General features: G+C 44.5%; 2 protein-coding genes across 2 annotated transcripts in view; one reads left to right on the top strand and one right to left on the bottom strand.

The window, feature by feature from the left end:
* Window positions 1-531, top strand: part of T265_02754 (hypothetical protein) — a gene marked incomplete at both ends in the record, with an annotated part of 11,739 nt that extends 11,208 nt beyond the window's left edge. The window contains one exon of the mRNA XM_009167069.1: window positions 419-531. Within this exon, the coding sequence (XP_009165333.1) occupies window positions 419-531 (113 nt within the window). The remainder of the gene's footprint in view (window positions 1-418) is intronic.
* The window catches only part of T265_02753 (hypothetical protein), a gene marked incomplete at both ends in the record, with an annotated part of 101,409 nt that extends 86,968 nt beyond the window's left edge, over window positions 1-14,441 (bottom strand). The window contains 2 exons of the mRNA XM_009167068.1: window positions 4,657-4,752; window positions 14,292-14,441. Of these exons, the coding sequence (XP_009165332.1) occupies window positions 4,657-4,752; window positions 14,292-14,376 (181 nt within the window). The remainder of the gene's footprint in view (window positions 1-4,656; window positions 4,753-14,291) is intronic.
* Between the last annotated feature and the right edge of the window lie 349 nt (window positions 14,442-14,790).

Genomic DNA, 14,790 nt, shown 5'->3' with positions numbered 1-14,790 from the left:
AACGCACCCTTGAAGTCAAGGAATACCAGGATTGTTGGTCGTCTGTACATGTGGCGTTGCTCTAACACCTGACGGAGTGTGAAGATGTGGTCAACGCAGCCTCTACCCGGTCGAAATCCCGCTTGATTCTCACGAGTCAAGACTGCGTGCCGCCATGAGAAGACGAAGAATCAATGACGCCAGAAGCCTTGTCACAACAGGTGTTAAGCTAACACCTCTGTGGTTGCTACGTTCACTGCGAGCACCCTTTTTGAAAATGGGCACTACTATCGTTTCACCCCAGTTGTCTGGGACGGTCTCCTTCTCCCAGATAGACCCAAATAGGCTAGACAGGCACTGGCTGAGGAATGCACCGCCGTCCTTGAAAGAGAACAAGTTGGAATCGTCCAGGTCCATACTCAACTAAGCCACTTTTAAGACGTCAGTAGTATGCGACGGACGAGAAGTCTCGGACGTGAATTTCACTCATTAGAAGCGATCACTTCCAATGAGGATCAAACTATTCAAACAGAACCATCCAATAAAGAATAAAGCTGACTAACCAAACATTTTTTCGATGTCTAACTGCCATGCCACCCGAAGGAAGCACGTGGGCTGGGATAGTGCTAGGTTGCCCAAGCCTAGACAGAATAACTCGACAGGCAAAGGTCGGGTTCGAACCACAGACCTTCCAGTCAGTAAATGCACGCCCTAACCACTAAGCTATCTCGTACCCTAACCTAACAAAGATCGGATTGAAACTTCTTGAAGCTTGTCACTATTCGAAGCAGGTAGAAAATTACGCTGTCGAATGTATAAAGTAGTTCGGTTTTCAGTGTGTTCTGTGATGATCAATCGTTTATTCTGGCCCATTGAATTCAGTGGCTAAAAAAAAACCCAAAATCGGTGTAAACTAGATAAAGGAGATCAAGATCCACAATTCTACGGTTACAGGCAGATCAGTGTTGAGCTCCTCGTCGCAGTGTAGTGAAAGTGTTCAGATGGAGTTCCTCGGTCCCACTGCTATTCGTTGGACTTTTCGATTCGGACGTTGGCAAGGATTCGGTTTGGGGTACAGTGAAACATTTGTGCACCACCTGCTGGCTGGTGCAAACAGGTGCGTTTTCTGTCGTTGTACGGTTGAAATCTGCCTAAATTAACCGATCTTGGAGAGGCGAGTGAAGCTCGACCTACTCGCGACACACCTCAGGAAGCACTCAAAAATGAGACGGGATTTTACGGGTGATTTTGTGAAGCTCTGTGAGGTTTTGGTGCTAAGCTATACTGGCTTTAGTAAGCAACATCACCTGCATTAAAATGAATTTGGAAAGGAACAGTTACTCAGATCACTGAGTAACTTTGTCCTAGGTGAACAAACGGAACTTGTGATTCGGACAAGTACTTTGAGTGTGATGCGCAATACACATAGCTTGACTAAAATGAACTATCGGGGCCTCAATTTTTGTGCAATCCTCGAATAGTCTGAAACGCCGATTTGAATCTTACAGATTATCAACCAGAAGTTTGAAATTCCCCCTTTCTGTGACTGCTTTTCTTCGGAGTGCTTGATACACTTCATTTCACCAGAATCTTACACAAGTGGTTCTTGGTTGTTGGTCTGTTCGCCGAGCTTGGCAGTTGGGTTGCAAACGTTTCATCACCAATCGAGGTGACATCGTCAGTGCAGTGCAGTGACATACAGGGAACTAGATCTAGGCACTCTCACTTAAGTTTTCATGGTCACTCTTACATAGTGCTACCTTTCAAATGCGTGATTTCATTCCTCGTTGCCATCACCTTATGAACTGTGAACCGGAGCCGCTTGGTACCGTTCTCTATCGAATGGCCAGTTGATTCATTTCGAAAGGTTAGCCCTGAAACAGTGCACACATCTTAGCGACTATAGGTCCTCGCAACCATTCGTTTATGTGAGGGTTAACCAAAGCGAGAATACTGTTGATTTCTTCAGTCACTGTGACTGTTTCAAGTAGAACATAAGGTTGATGGAAACCCGGGGACTGCGCCTACCTGATGAGCCCCAAGCGGGAGGGCGAAACCGGTAGTGGGCTGCCGACGGATTTTCATCAACCTTATGAGTAGTACATTACAAAGATATACATGTATCGTGATATCTCGAATATCGTAGCGACTGAAACATGAGGCGGCCTGGTGCAGCACATTCAGTTGCCTGGAAACATCACAAACGAGAGATTCAGCTGGGTTTCAGGTGAGTCTCTCGAAAAACCAAATTAGTTTGCAAATGAGTGTATGTTCGCTAATTTCGTACAATTTCGTTTCAAGTGGAACATAAGGTTGACGGAAACTCGGGGACTATGCCTACTTGACGGGCTCCAAGAAGGGTGAAACCGGTCGTGGGCTGTTGACGGATTTTTAGCAACCTTATGAGTAGTACATTACAAAGATATTCACTGTGATTAATGTTCTCGGGCCCGATTAGGCTTCGGTCTGTTTGATTGCCTCCCAGACTCTCTGATACACACGCCTGCAAACGACTGTCTGCGTTTACAAACAGTGCGCTAAAACCAAAGCTTGGTGCGTCAGTTCTGGTATGTACGCCTACGTGGATATCCTTCTACGATCAACAGGGAAACATGCCTAGTTATGACAATCGAACAGCATCAGGCTCTATGTTCGACCCGAAGACAAAATTTATCGCTAACATGTAGCATTCCGCCAGCGTGTCAGAAACCGGTTTGTCTACACGTGTTAGGGCTGAACAGTTATCAACACACTATTGATTTTTGGGAGAAGTTTATGGCAGTTCATTGTCTGGTTCAGCGGAATATCCCTAATTCTTGGACGAATTCTAGCGAATAACCAACGAGGAGGCAAGAATCTTCCTAAACGCAGATGTCGATTATTGTTTTTCTAAATTTCTTTATTACAGTGCTTTACATGCAGACCTCTCAGAACATAGCCACCTTCGGTTGCCGTTCTTCCCTCTCTGACAGGCATACCTCCCGGTTTTTGCATCCACCTGAGCGGCCATTTGAAACAGTACTGTGACTGGACAACTGCAATCAATGACAACGTGATCTCAAGAATTCGAACCCCTCAGAATGTGACTGGATTTCAGAGAGGCGAATCTCATTCGAGACAAGACTGATTGTAGCATCCAGCAACCAGGACCCTAGATGACAGTAGACCGACAGAGAAATTCGCGACACCACACCAACCCATATTGTGGCCATCGCTTTGCCGTAGCCATCCAAGTTTAGTCGCATGTGTGTAGATATGCCCGGCTATTTCGGTATTCCACTGTCTCATACGCACGCGTGCTATTTGGCACGATTAACTGACGCACGCCGCCTACATGCATACCACGTCGCATTATGGAAACAAGTGCGTTATGCATGTCATCCTTGATGGGACAGCAAAAGTCCGGCAGACACGTACGCACACACACACACACGAATCTCTCAAAGTTGCTGCGCGCCCCACACCTCGACAGTCAGATGTCACAACAACAAAACCGACTAAACACATGCGCACACCGCCCAAATGCGGAACGAACGACATAGGCTGACTAGGACCCTTTCGGTCCCGTCAAATCGCAGAGTCTAGCAAAGACAGAATGCGTCCGACAACAGGACTGGACCAGGGATAATCGATCGATTGATCACGTACGGTGGAATGCGTTGCCCAACTAGTTAACAAAGGCACCAACTGATAGTGGTTTGTCGGGGAGATTGAAAAAAAAACACGAAACACGACGGGATAATGACGCTTTGTTAAAGAGTGACCGACCAGCTGGCATCAAGCTGAGTCACACAAACACACGAAAAAAAGACATTGAGGACCCGAGTGTCGAGGAGATGAAGGCAGTCAGAAAAGCTTACTCACCGGTTCTAACTTCTATTGTTGACATACGGTTTGAAAAACGAACTGCACTCACTTGGACCAAACCTCGGTTAACTCGTGTCACGGACCGGCCACATAAACGGGCCAGCGACGCGTGGTCGACTATCGAAAGATACTTTTTTCATTGGTTGTTTAGATAGGGACATTGAGAGAGTCATGAACGCGCTAGCTGGTCACCACGAATCATAGCTGTTGGAACTGATGCAGGCTGTGAAGAGTTGTGTCCAACCAGTGCTTCAAAGGCAATCCACAGGAACAGGCTTACAGCAAATGCCTTCTGGTAGTAAGCCACATACCCTAAATCCTGTAGTAAATGGACCTTCAGGTCTTTCTCAAGAGTAGTGCACTATTATGGATGGGGGCCAAGAGAGTACGGACGGCAGTCAGTGCATCAAACCGGGAGGATATGGAACTCAACGTTGTTAAAAGGTATACGGTTGGCTTCTGATCATTTGGAGCGAGATGGCTCAGTGGTTAGAGCGCGAATTTACTGACCGCAAGGTCCATGGTTCAACTCCGTGAATCTCGACTCGAATTCCCCTGTCTAGGCTTGGGCAACCTGGCAGTATCTCAGCCCTCATGCTTCCTTCGCGTTTAGACAATCAATCCCGAGGATGGGGGGGAATTTGGGGAAACTAAGAACGAATGAGTAGACCTAGATTCAAGATACATTGGGGATTACAGCAAAGCCGCAGGTAGTCGACAACAACCGGGCGATCGTAACTGAATAAGAAGCTAATTTCACCCGGTACACGGAGAAAAATTGCGAGTATGCAGACATATCTCGGAACTTACACTCTTCACTATAGATCGGTTTCGTAAAACCCGAAGCGAACTCGGTAAACTCAGCATCCACGCCGGTCGCCTCCTCGCCGTAGGCAGTGATCAAACCTAGAAAACAAGAAGCAAATAAAAATATTTAAACGGTGATGAAGCAGGACGGTTGACAAACGATAGATAGATGGACTTTCAGTAAGAGGGAAAGGTGACTACCAGGAAAGTCAGATTCCTGAAAATAATCCCAGGATGCCCGAAACCTACTGAGACACTCAAACCCCACCGAAACCGTATTAGGGAAGTTCTCATGCATCCTGATTAGGAGAGGCAGCTGCCGATTGGATGCTGAAGCAGCCAATCAATTTAGCCACTAGTGACGATGATGAGTGCTCAAGTATGTCCTAGAAGCAGCGATCTAGGAGGATGAGCGTTCACCCAACGCCGATGGGGTAGCCTAGATTCAAGGTCAAAAGTGTGTTTTACATACGTTCCTTGTAATTTTTTCACTTGCTTGTTCGCAGTAAGTCTGTTGTATCCCTTGTTGGTGAGTCTTTTTCCGACACCAAGGAGCTGGTGCGGGAGACATCAGTTACTTAAAACAGTTACCAAGGCCAAACTCACTCCAGTTAAGCCCAGAAAATGGACACGACACATGTCTCTAATTCTGAACGATAATTTCTGTAATGACGAGTGACAGCCGGCCTGTTGAACAACGAGGACCGAGGATAGCAACGTCGTTGAAAAGATGTAGAACCGCCAAAATGGTTTGGTTTATTGGAGTTGAATCGGAGGTTCCCACTTGGTTCGAGCAGATATACTCCTTAATGGAATGCCGCGCGCACAATGAAGAGGTTTACTGGTGGATTATCAATTTAAATAACCCATGGCATGATCACAACTATTACAATAGCCCTTCCCTCAACCGCAATTGGAAATCTGAATTGGCTTTCGATAGCTAGAGTACAAAGATTCATCAAAACACTTCAATAGCGAGTGAAGATGATAAAGCTGAAGGGGAAAACGAAGCCAAGCGAGAAAATCCATTAAGTACCGGTTCCACCGTCGCTATATAAGAATATATATAGCGAGATAGCCAGTGGTTAGGGCGCGAATTTAATGACCGGAAGGTCCATGTTCGAACCCTTCCCCTGTCTAGGCTTGGGCAACTTGGCAGTATCCCAGCCCTCGTGCAACCTTCGGGTGGCATGGCAGTTAGGCACCGAAAGGGTGCTACAGCTGAACGATATGAGAATATATCATCATGAGAAATTACCTTGTCTGTTAGTTGTGTCCCAGTCTACCTAGATGAGCAAAACACTAGTTCGTAATGATCTAATTGATGGGGAGAGACAGATATGCAGGAATAATCAATAGCTGCATGATCCAACCCAAAAACGAAATCAAGAAACTTGTCCAACGCTCACGAATGATGTTCAAACGACTTGGATACAAACGAGATGCTGTCAACTCGATGCACATGGTTTTTTGGCTGTCATGAGGGATCGCCGCTGTAGTAGACGCACAGTAGAGTGGAGTAAGTTGAGGACAGCCTCCGGGAACACCCTTGAGGGAGTAATACTATACAGAGATGAGTTCCTATTCAGTTTTATTATCTTCTGTTTGTACCACGGTATCAAAAAGGTCAGACCTGTCAGTGAATAAAAGTTATCACAAATCTTTAAACAAATCGCCACCGGTGACAAACGGGCGTATAGTATTCACTTCTAGACTGTTCTATCCCAAGGACTGTTGCTCCTCTGGGACAACAGATGACCACTGAACCTGGCAGCAGATTAGGGTTAGTCACGTTGTGTAGCGAACCATTTTGTTATGAAGATTACCGTTTATGTTATGACGCTTAATCAAGCTTCACAGAACTATCGAGATATGAGTACAAGATGGCGTCGTATTTTGGGATCCTTGAATAAATGCTTGTCGTCGAGAAAAAAGCTCTACCCGTCATTGTATGGTGACTGAGAAACGCTATACTTCGAGGGAACTCCACCTTCCTGACACTACGAATCGCGGATCAAGAGCTTGATCCCGAGGAGGTGAGAGAGAGAGTAAATCAACCATATACTTGGTAGCATGCTCCATTTCACTGTACCAAACAGGTATTGTCAACAAGTAAGTTAAAGTTGTATGCAGGAAGCAAACAAACAAACAGAACCTACAATAGATCCACTATCATTAGTCTCCCTTGCGTAGAAACACTTCGGAGCTATTGGGAACTTTTTTCCTTTGTACATACAGAAGGCTAAATAGAGGTAAGCAAACCACAAAGATAAAACTACTCACAAGGAAGCTGAAAACTCTTCGACAGCCCACACCGGTTTCGGCCCTTCTTGGGGCTCATCAAATAGGCGCAGTCCCCGAGTTTCCGTCATCCTTATGTTCTACTTGAACCCAAACTGGACTGTTTTCGAGAAACACACCCATTTGCAAATCAATTTGGTTCTCACAAGAGACTCAACTAGATCTCTCGTCTATGATATTCTACACATATACATATACTGAGATATCTCGAATATCGTACCAACTAAAACATGAAGCGGCCTGTTTGCAGTATATTCAGTTCTAGAATATCATATAAACGAGAGATTCAGTTGAGTCTCTCGTGAAAACCAAACTGATTGATTTGCAAATGAGTGTATTTCTCGAAAACCACAAGGATATTTGTGAGTTACTTCTATTTGGTGAGGGGATTATTTTTACAAAAATAACAAAGAGCTGACAGTTTTTCTTTCGGAATTCTCAATGTGTCCAGCCAATTGGAGTGCTGCCACAGTGTCCCGAGGTCGACGAAGTTGATAGGGTTCTCAAAAATCGATCACGGGTAGTACTGAAAAACTCGAAACTCCATATAAAAGGGAGTAAAAAACACGGGCTAGTACCGATTAGAGTTATTTTAAGATATCGAAGGAATATCTCTCGTAAGAAATAGAGTAAACGCTCCATAAAAGTCAGAAGAAACAATGGAGAGGGACAAAATAAGCAGAAAACTTGAATCACCACTTGAACACTTTGTGGTAAGAGGAATCTACACGCGTCAGACTATGGATGAAGACTGTTTGACGTCCACTCTGTTGGAAACATACAGATCAGACGTCGGTGAAAAGCAACATTCCTGATTCACATACGGGCAAGGATAACCAGCTTGGTTATCCAACGGCCCAACGACGTAGTAGAAATCGATCGGCTTTCCCCTGTAGACTTCTACGTATGCTTGCATTTATCCTCAAATTCTGTCACCCAGGTCAATTCTGGCGAGCGATATTTTCAGAGGTGGACGCACACACTGAAAATTGGGCAACCAATATGCCCGATGCACGTGTGAAAAATTCAGACAAACTATTTTCCCCAGTCTCAAATCTGGCGCAATGGGATATGAGTGTTTGCCGAAATGTATCCCATGAAGACAGCAAGCGTCGGACATGGTTAAACTGTTAACAGTCAGGAGATCCGGAGAACACGGAACGTTGATGTGGAATACCAAAGTAGACACACATGCAAGCGACCTTCTTAGGACTTGCTGATCAAATACATCAGGAAACGCAAACACAGTTGCTCAGATTGATGTGATGTAAGTTACATGCCGTCTGGAAAATTTTTTATGACGCTTGTTTTCAGCGTCCTCCTGATTATGAATAGAACAACGTAAAAGCGATCTGCTGTTGAACTTACGATACACAAAGCCTAACAAGGAGTTTTGAAAAAAATCGTTGCTCCTAGCATACTTCAACTCAGCCACTAGGACAGACAGCAACAATGGATCCATTACTATGCAAGAGTATAAAGTTTATTTCCAAAAATTCTACGGAATCAAGTGCTATCACACATAGTAGACTCTAGACAGTCTGTGCTCAATAACATCCAGTCAAACTAGATGAACTGATTAAACATCAGCTATCATAAATCTCCTGATAAGCCAAGAGAGGTTCGTCATGATTCCAGGAAAGGGAAACATCTTTACGTTCAACCGTGTCAATCATACTGTTCTACTGAGTAGGGCGGTACTCAGGAATACACCCCTTTGCCACTATAAGTGTCTCAAGTTGGCAAACGCTACCCAAGTCTTAGAGATTCGAACATTGGCCTAATCCCTCATACTACAATCAGAATTATTACATCCTTCAAGATACGTAAAGCGCTCCACAACTTCGAGGGCCTCTCCCTGGATTGTAAGTAAAGTTTAGTAACTGGATGCCCTGGAGCATGACCTTAAACTTTGTAGGTGCAGTGCGCATGCCAAAGGAAGATATGTCTTCGAGCAGTTTATCCAAAATCACTGCACCTTCGCTCCGAAAACAATAACGATGTCGTCTGCGTACTCCAGATCAACAAGTCTGCCATGAGTACCTATTCGAATGCCAGGGTTTCGAAGATCCTCCAGGGTTCGTCTCATTATCTCATCGATCAAGAAATTAAATGAGAATGGAAAGAGTGAACACACCTCTTTGTGCACACAGAGATCTTCATACACTCTCACACGGCCGGAATTCTGTAAATACAATGAGCCTATTATGTTTCCAACCTTCCGAGGCATTCTTTGAGAAGGTCTTATCCGTTCAGCTGTGGCACCCTTTCGGTGCCTAACTGCCATGCCACCAGCAGGAAGCACGAGCGCTTGGACACTGACAAAGTGCCCAAGCCTAGACAGGGGGATTTACTGACCGTCCGATCAGTTAATTCTTGCTCCAATCACTGGGGCCATCCCCCCAGAAGGTCTTATTACAGAGAAAGAATAAGTAGGTTGGAAGAAGACCGAGTGCGAGCCTGTAGCATCCATTCCGGAGTACCGAAAGATACAGGCATTGATTCAGAGACGGGGTAGAAAGTGACAGTAAGAACGCCACTGAAATCAACCGGTAGCTTTCATGCCGATGGATGAGCACATGGACTTCATCCTCGAATACCAGCCGCACCAACTCTACCTAAACTTTTCGTAATCCCTTTCATATCCCAACCAAAGGTTCACGCCACTTTCGATTTGGAACGGAAAATGACAGTCTGGTTGGCAAACAATGATTCGGCGTGTGCATTACATGACCTAACCATCGCGGGCTATGTTGCTGGACACATAAGTTGACTGAAGTCTCTGCTTCAGAGCCGGACACTCATTTCCTAATTATCTCGTTGTCGCCCATACCAGCCTATACGAGCTATGGTTTTGGAACAACAGGTGAAGAGCTAAAGGCGTATTAGCCCAGCAGTGCGCAGAAGCCACGCAACAGGTGAAGAGCTAAAGGCGTATTAGCCGAGCAGTGCGCAGAGGCCACGTCTCACAGTCATACAACAAAACAGCCCATACTGTAGCCACATACTTTTTGCGTCGAGCCTAATGTGGCACTGTACTCAAGCCACCGGGAGGAGCAAGATCAGCAAAGCTCTACTCCAAGCCATCAGCCGGCTTAAAAATGACGGGATAACGATGGGCATCTGCAGCGGTCATTTGGTTCTCATTAATGAGCCTGTGTCATCTCTTGAGGTTCAGCGAAAGACCGTGCCCTTTCCAGTATAGCACCACGCGAGCATTAGAGGGGCACGCACTAACACTTCGTTGAAGTGGTAATGGATAAACCGGTGGACCCAGCAATTCGTTTCCCTTGGATTAAGGACCTGGTCCAGGTCCAACGAACTACTACAACAAAACCGCAAAATAGAAATAATAGATGACATGGAAGATGTCTTCTGTTTGGTTTTAAAAATTCAGCACTTAAAGGGACTCTGTTTTGTTCCAAAGATGGTCTTCGGGGGGCAGTCCTTATGCTGCCTAATGAACTTGCTAGCATTACTTCAGACGAATAGCTTGTACGTAATGCAGGGCCTAAGTTCGATGGTGATAATTTAACGCTGCAAACAGCATTTGCTCGAGTAATAGATGTGCACCTCTTGATTTAGCTGAATGTCCATGGTCCGAGGTCACGAAACGAGATATATGTTTCTGTCACTCTAAGGTTCAACAAAGAGCCTTCAGATTGGTCTAAAAGATGCCACGAAACTAAGTTCACCTAAAGGTTACAGTACTGTCAGCAATTAATGAAATTACTTCCTCAAGGTACTTTACCAAACCTGTGTGTATCAGCTGATGCATCCTCGAATCCTCCTCAAGTTCCTCATGAAAGCACGTATGAACCTCTTAGAAGCGTCTATCATTGGAAAATCCTGATCAATAGTACTCCGTTATACAGTCCCATTTCAGACTGTCTATTGACTAGCCTCTGCTTCTAAGTTCAACACGGAGTGGCTGTTCTACTAAGTCGGATTTCTAACAAGGCCAAGATCTCAACAGTCTAGTCTATGTTTATCTAGTTTCCAACAAGGACCGTATATATCGCCAGGAAAGTCAACCCTCCTGATATTAAATTGAGTTCGGCCTCAGAGAGATCACAGTTGATTAATGTTTACATCGGTCAGCAAGAAAAACTGTGTATGGTATACCACAGGCCAAATTTAACGGCGTTCCACAGCGCGAAGAATAAACATGAATACGAACGTGGCAGATCTCTCAAAAAGAGTTCATTTGCCCGTCACGTAAAACTAAGGATGTTGTCAAACTAATCAAACAAGGTACTCTTCCCCAGGAGACCATTCCGACCGGCTCTCACTGGTGATAGTCATTAGTAGGGATCACAATGTTCATCGTAACCGTTCGATTCACCCATGAAGCACGGTGCTAATTCCAAACCACACTATTAGGAAAAAACTAGTCTGAGCTTGACCACTTGTAAAACTAGTCACGACTAATTCAAACAAGCCCATTGATTCGGTGGCGAAGAAGACACACAAGGACCTTATACTGTTCAGTTTATGAATTCAAGCATAATGCTCGATGACACTTTACGAAACGTGTAAACTAATGCCGAGAAAAATACCGGAAATGAAAGACAAAAACTGAAACATAGAAATGAAGACCTGGAAAACAAAAGTTCCAAGATAAAAACAGCTTGGATTGCCAATAAATGAACACGATGAAAGCCACGCCGAAATTCGCGATCTGTGAGAACAGGGATATTGTGTTCCACGATCAATCCGAACACTTGCCTGTGGCGTTTTACGTGAAGGAAACACCCAGGAGAACCAGTTGTGAAATAAGGTAAGAAAGACAGACTCCACGCTATACCACCCATGAGAGCTATCCAATGAAGTAGTAGAATGAAGAGTTCGGTCGTTTTCAATGAAATTTCTCACTCTATAGGTGAAAGAAATAATACTCGCTCCAACAGGAGAAGATACTGTTTATATTCACCTATCACTGAGAAAGCGGTTAATGATACAAAAAGATGTGAGCAAAAAAGCGTTTGAGTGGCCAAACTCATATAGCTGGTCACACGCCTGTCTGAGCAGTCCGTTTTGTACCAAGATGAAGAGTTCGCTAGTTCAATACATCAGTCAACACTTAAAATGTGATAGTGTTCCCGTCCTGGATGACAGAAGCATAAATGCACTGAAACCAAACAGAGTATTAGAAATTGCTTGTACTCCATCTAACTAGGCCATCATGGTAATGGCATAGAGGAATTATTTTTCGGATTTCAAAGCCCAAAACAACAGTGGAGCGTAAGCGTTTTTAATGAGCCAGCAAAAGTACGTATCTAAGAGGAAAACAATGACTGTTTCACACTATCGCCAGTAATTCTCGGAACAAACATGAGGTGCCGCCCGAGGTTGATTGCGGTGCTGGCGTGGCACGTAAGATGTGGCTCAACTTATCAGAGGCACTCTACTACGGGAACTAAATTACGTTGCGGTATGACTGTTGTGGACGTGCTGGGTGGGCTCAGCGGTCGAACTAAAAGTGTCTAAAAACCAGATAAATGAAACTCATCGGTTCACTGAACCCATTAACGATACGATGAGTGATACGCACGTGGTTGTCACGTTTCGAAAACGCAGTGTTGAATGCATCCTGGATGTCTGAGAAAATTGCGGCATGACTGTTGTGGACGTGCTGGGTGGGCTCAGCGGTCGAACTAAAAGTGTCTAAAAACCAGATAAATGAAACTCATCGGTTCACTGAACCCATTAACGATATGATGAGTGATATGCACGTGGTTGCCACGTTTCGAAAACGCAGTGTTGGATGCATCGTGGATGTCTGAGAAAATGTCATGGTTGTAGATGGTAACTTCAAATTATCAAGAACTGATGAGGTATGAAGAATCGCCAAAAATTCAAGGGAATTCAGTTGCTTGCTACAAGTCAGGACGTATAGATACCTTGGAAGCTAGTTCGGCTCGGTGTATTGCCCCTCATTTTTCCACACTGTGCACCGAATATGAAGAAAAGGTAGAAGAAGCAACAACGAGAACCATGGCGGAGAAAAACAATCACATCGTAAAGAGATCAAATTTTAACTTGTCGCAGAAATCTTCCTCGTTTACTTGCAAACGGGAAGGTTTCGTTCCGGACCACATTAAGAAGTATATTAGACAGAAGAATATTGAACACTGGGCAAACAAAAGGACACAGAACTGATTTGGGTGGTTGGATTAATTGATCGTCTCACATGATCACTACTTCAAATCACAAACATTAGATAAGTTGGTAACTCTTCCTGTTTGCCTGTTTAGTCTAAGGCATCCGTCATAACTTTGTAGGTCAGAGAACTGCTGGACAAATGAGCGAAACGTTAGAAGGAGCAGATGTGTGGAAGATTCCACTCGAAGCAACTTGAAGCAAATATACCAGATTGTGTTGGCTACGGTTGAAGCCACAGATAACACAAAAAAGGGGAAGATGAAAGATGCGTCTATCGTCTGGTGGTTCTGGAAAAGATTTTTGGTAAATTTACTCTTCATTACTCACACTGAGTATAGAGACGGTAACAAAAGTGCTAATATCAAAAACAACGTATAGGAGGCGGAAAGGTCATCTGTAACACCCTCGGTGTAACGACAGGGATTATGCTTTCCAGACGATGCCCGGGCGTTGTGCCTTAAGGCTTCATCTTTGAGGAGATGCCCTTCATTTTTGACTACATTGGACTTGGGCCAAGACTGTTACCTGTGAACGCTGGTGAAACGAGTTATGAATTTAAATCGCACGACAGTCGCTTTTCGCGCTAGCAATAAAAAACGCTATAACCTTGGAACTCGTGTTGCCCATGTAGGTACGTTGCCCTTAAGTAAATTGGTGATTTAAGAGGAATAGAAGTGGATACGTTGAACCATTACATTGCGTCCTACTCTGAAAAATACCCACCTGAAAGAGGAGTTTTACTTAAAACGTCACCCAGAAGCAACTTCTACAAATTGCTTCATTAGACCTAATCGCGTAACTGACCACAGACCCTCCAAAAATGCGCTTGAATCCGAAATATATCGATAACCACGGATATGTGCTAACAAGGTCAAACAGTTTCCGCGACGGCCGCGAATTAGTAACAAATCTTTTGGCCCGAGGTTGCCGTCGTAAACCAAATCTGTGTAGCTCACAGGAGTTCTACTCGACAATCTCAGACCCAGAAGGGGTCCTCGCTGGTATAAGCTAGACTTCGATAGATTCCAGGCTGAATTCAACGAATCATCAAGATGTGAACATTCAGGAAGGAAATTTCCGCAAAGGAAACATGACACGGTCGTATTAATCTTACAAAAGTGGATCACATGATCACAACTCATTCGACGGTCGTAATACGTCCAAAAACTCACAGTTGAAAATCAATTTTTCGAGCTTCTCCTTCGACAAGCTATCATCTCTTCTACCGGCGACAATCAGCGTTGAACGCGCGGCCATCTTCAAAACCGCACGAGACAGAAAAACCAACTTGTCTGACCCGGGGTATACGTGACCTACAAGTGATTTTCGGTCAGTGCACTTAAACAAATTTCAGTGAGCTCGTTGGCTTTTAGATCAAAGGAAGTGGTTATGCGTTTAGCGAAATGAGCCCAACATATCTGCTTCCGGGTATCCAAAGGCTGTCTCATCCTGGATCCAGTGTGAACTAGCTGAATCTCTTTCAGGCCTCCCCAAATGATTTACTTGCTAAGTTGATATTCAACATTAACATGTTAATTCCGTCAGCGTAGAGTCGTCAAAAGCAAAGCCGTCGGAGGGCTATGAGTTCGGAAAAGTGCACCTCATTTTTATTTTGATTCTTGAAGATCCATCTTTTACCCGTGTGGGGACACTGAAACCTTATTCACATCA

The sequence above is a fragment of the Opisthorchis viverrini genome (genome assembly GCF_000715545.1).
Source record: "Opisthorchis viverrini unplaced genomic scaffold opera_v5_35, whole genome shotgun sequence".
Taxonomy (NCBI): Eukaryota; Metazoa; Platyhelminthes; class Trematoda; order Opisthorchiida; family Opisthorchiidae; genus Opisthorchis; species Opisthorchis viverrini.
This window is presented reverse-complemented; position numbering and strand designations above follow the sequence as displayed.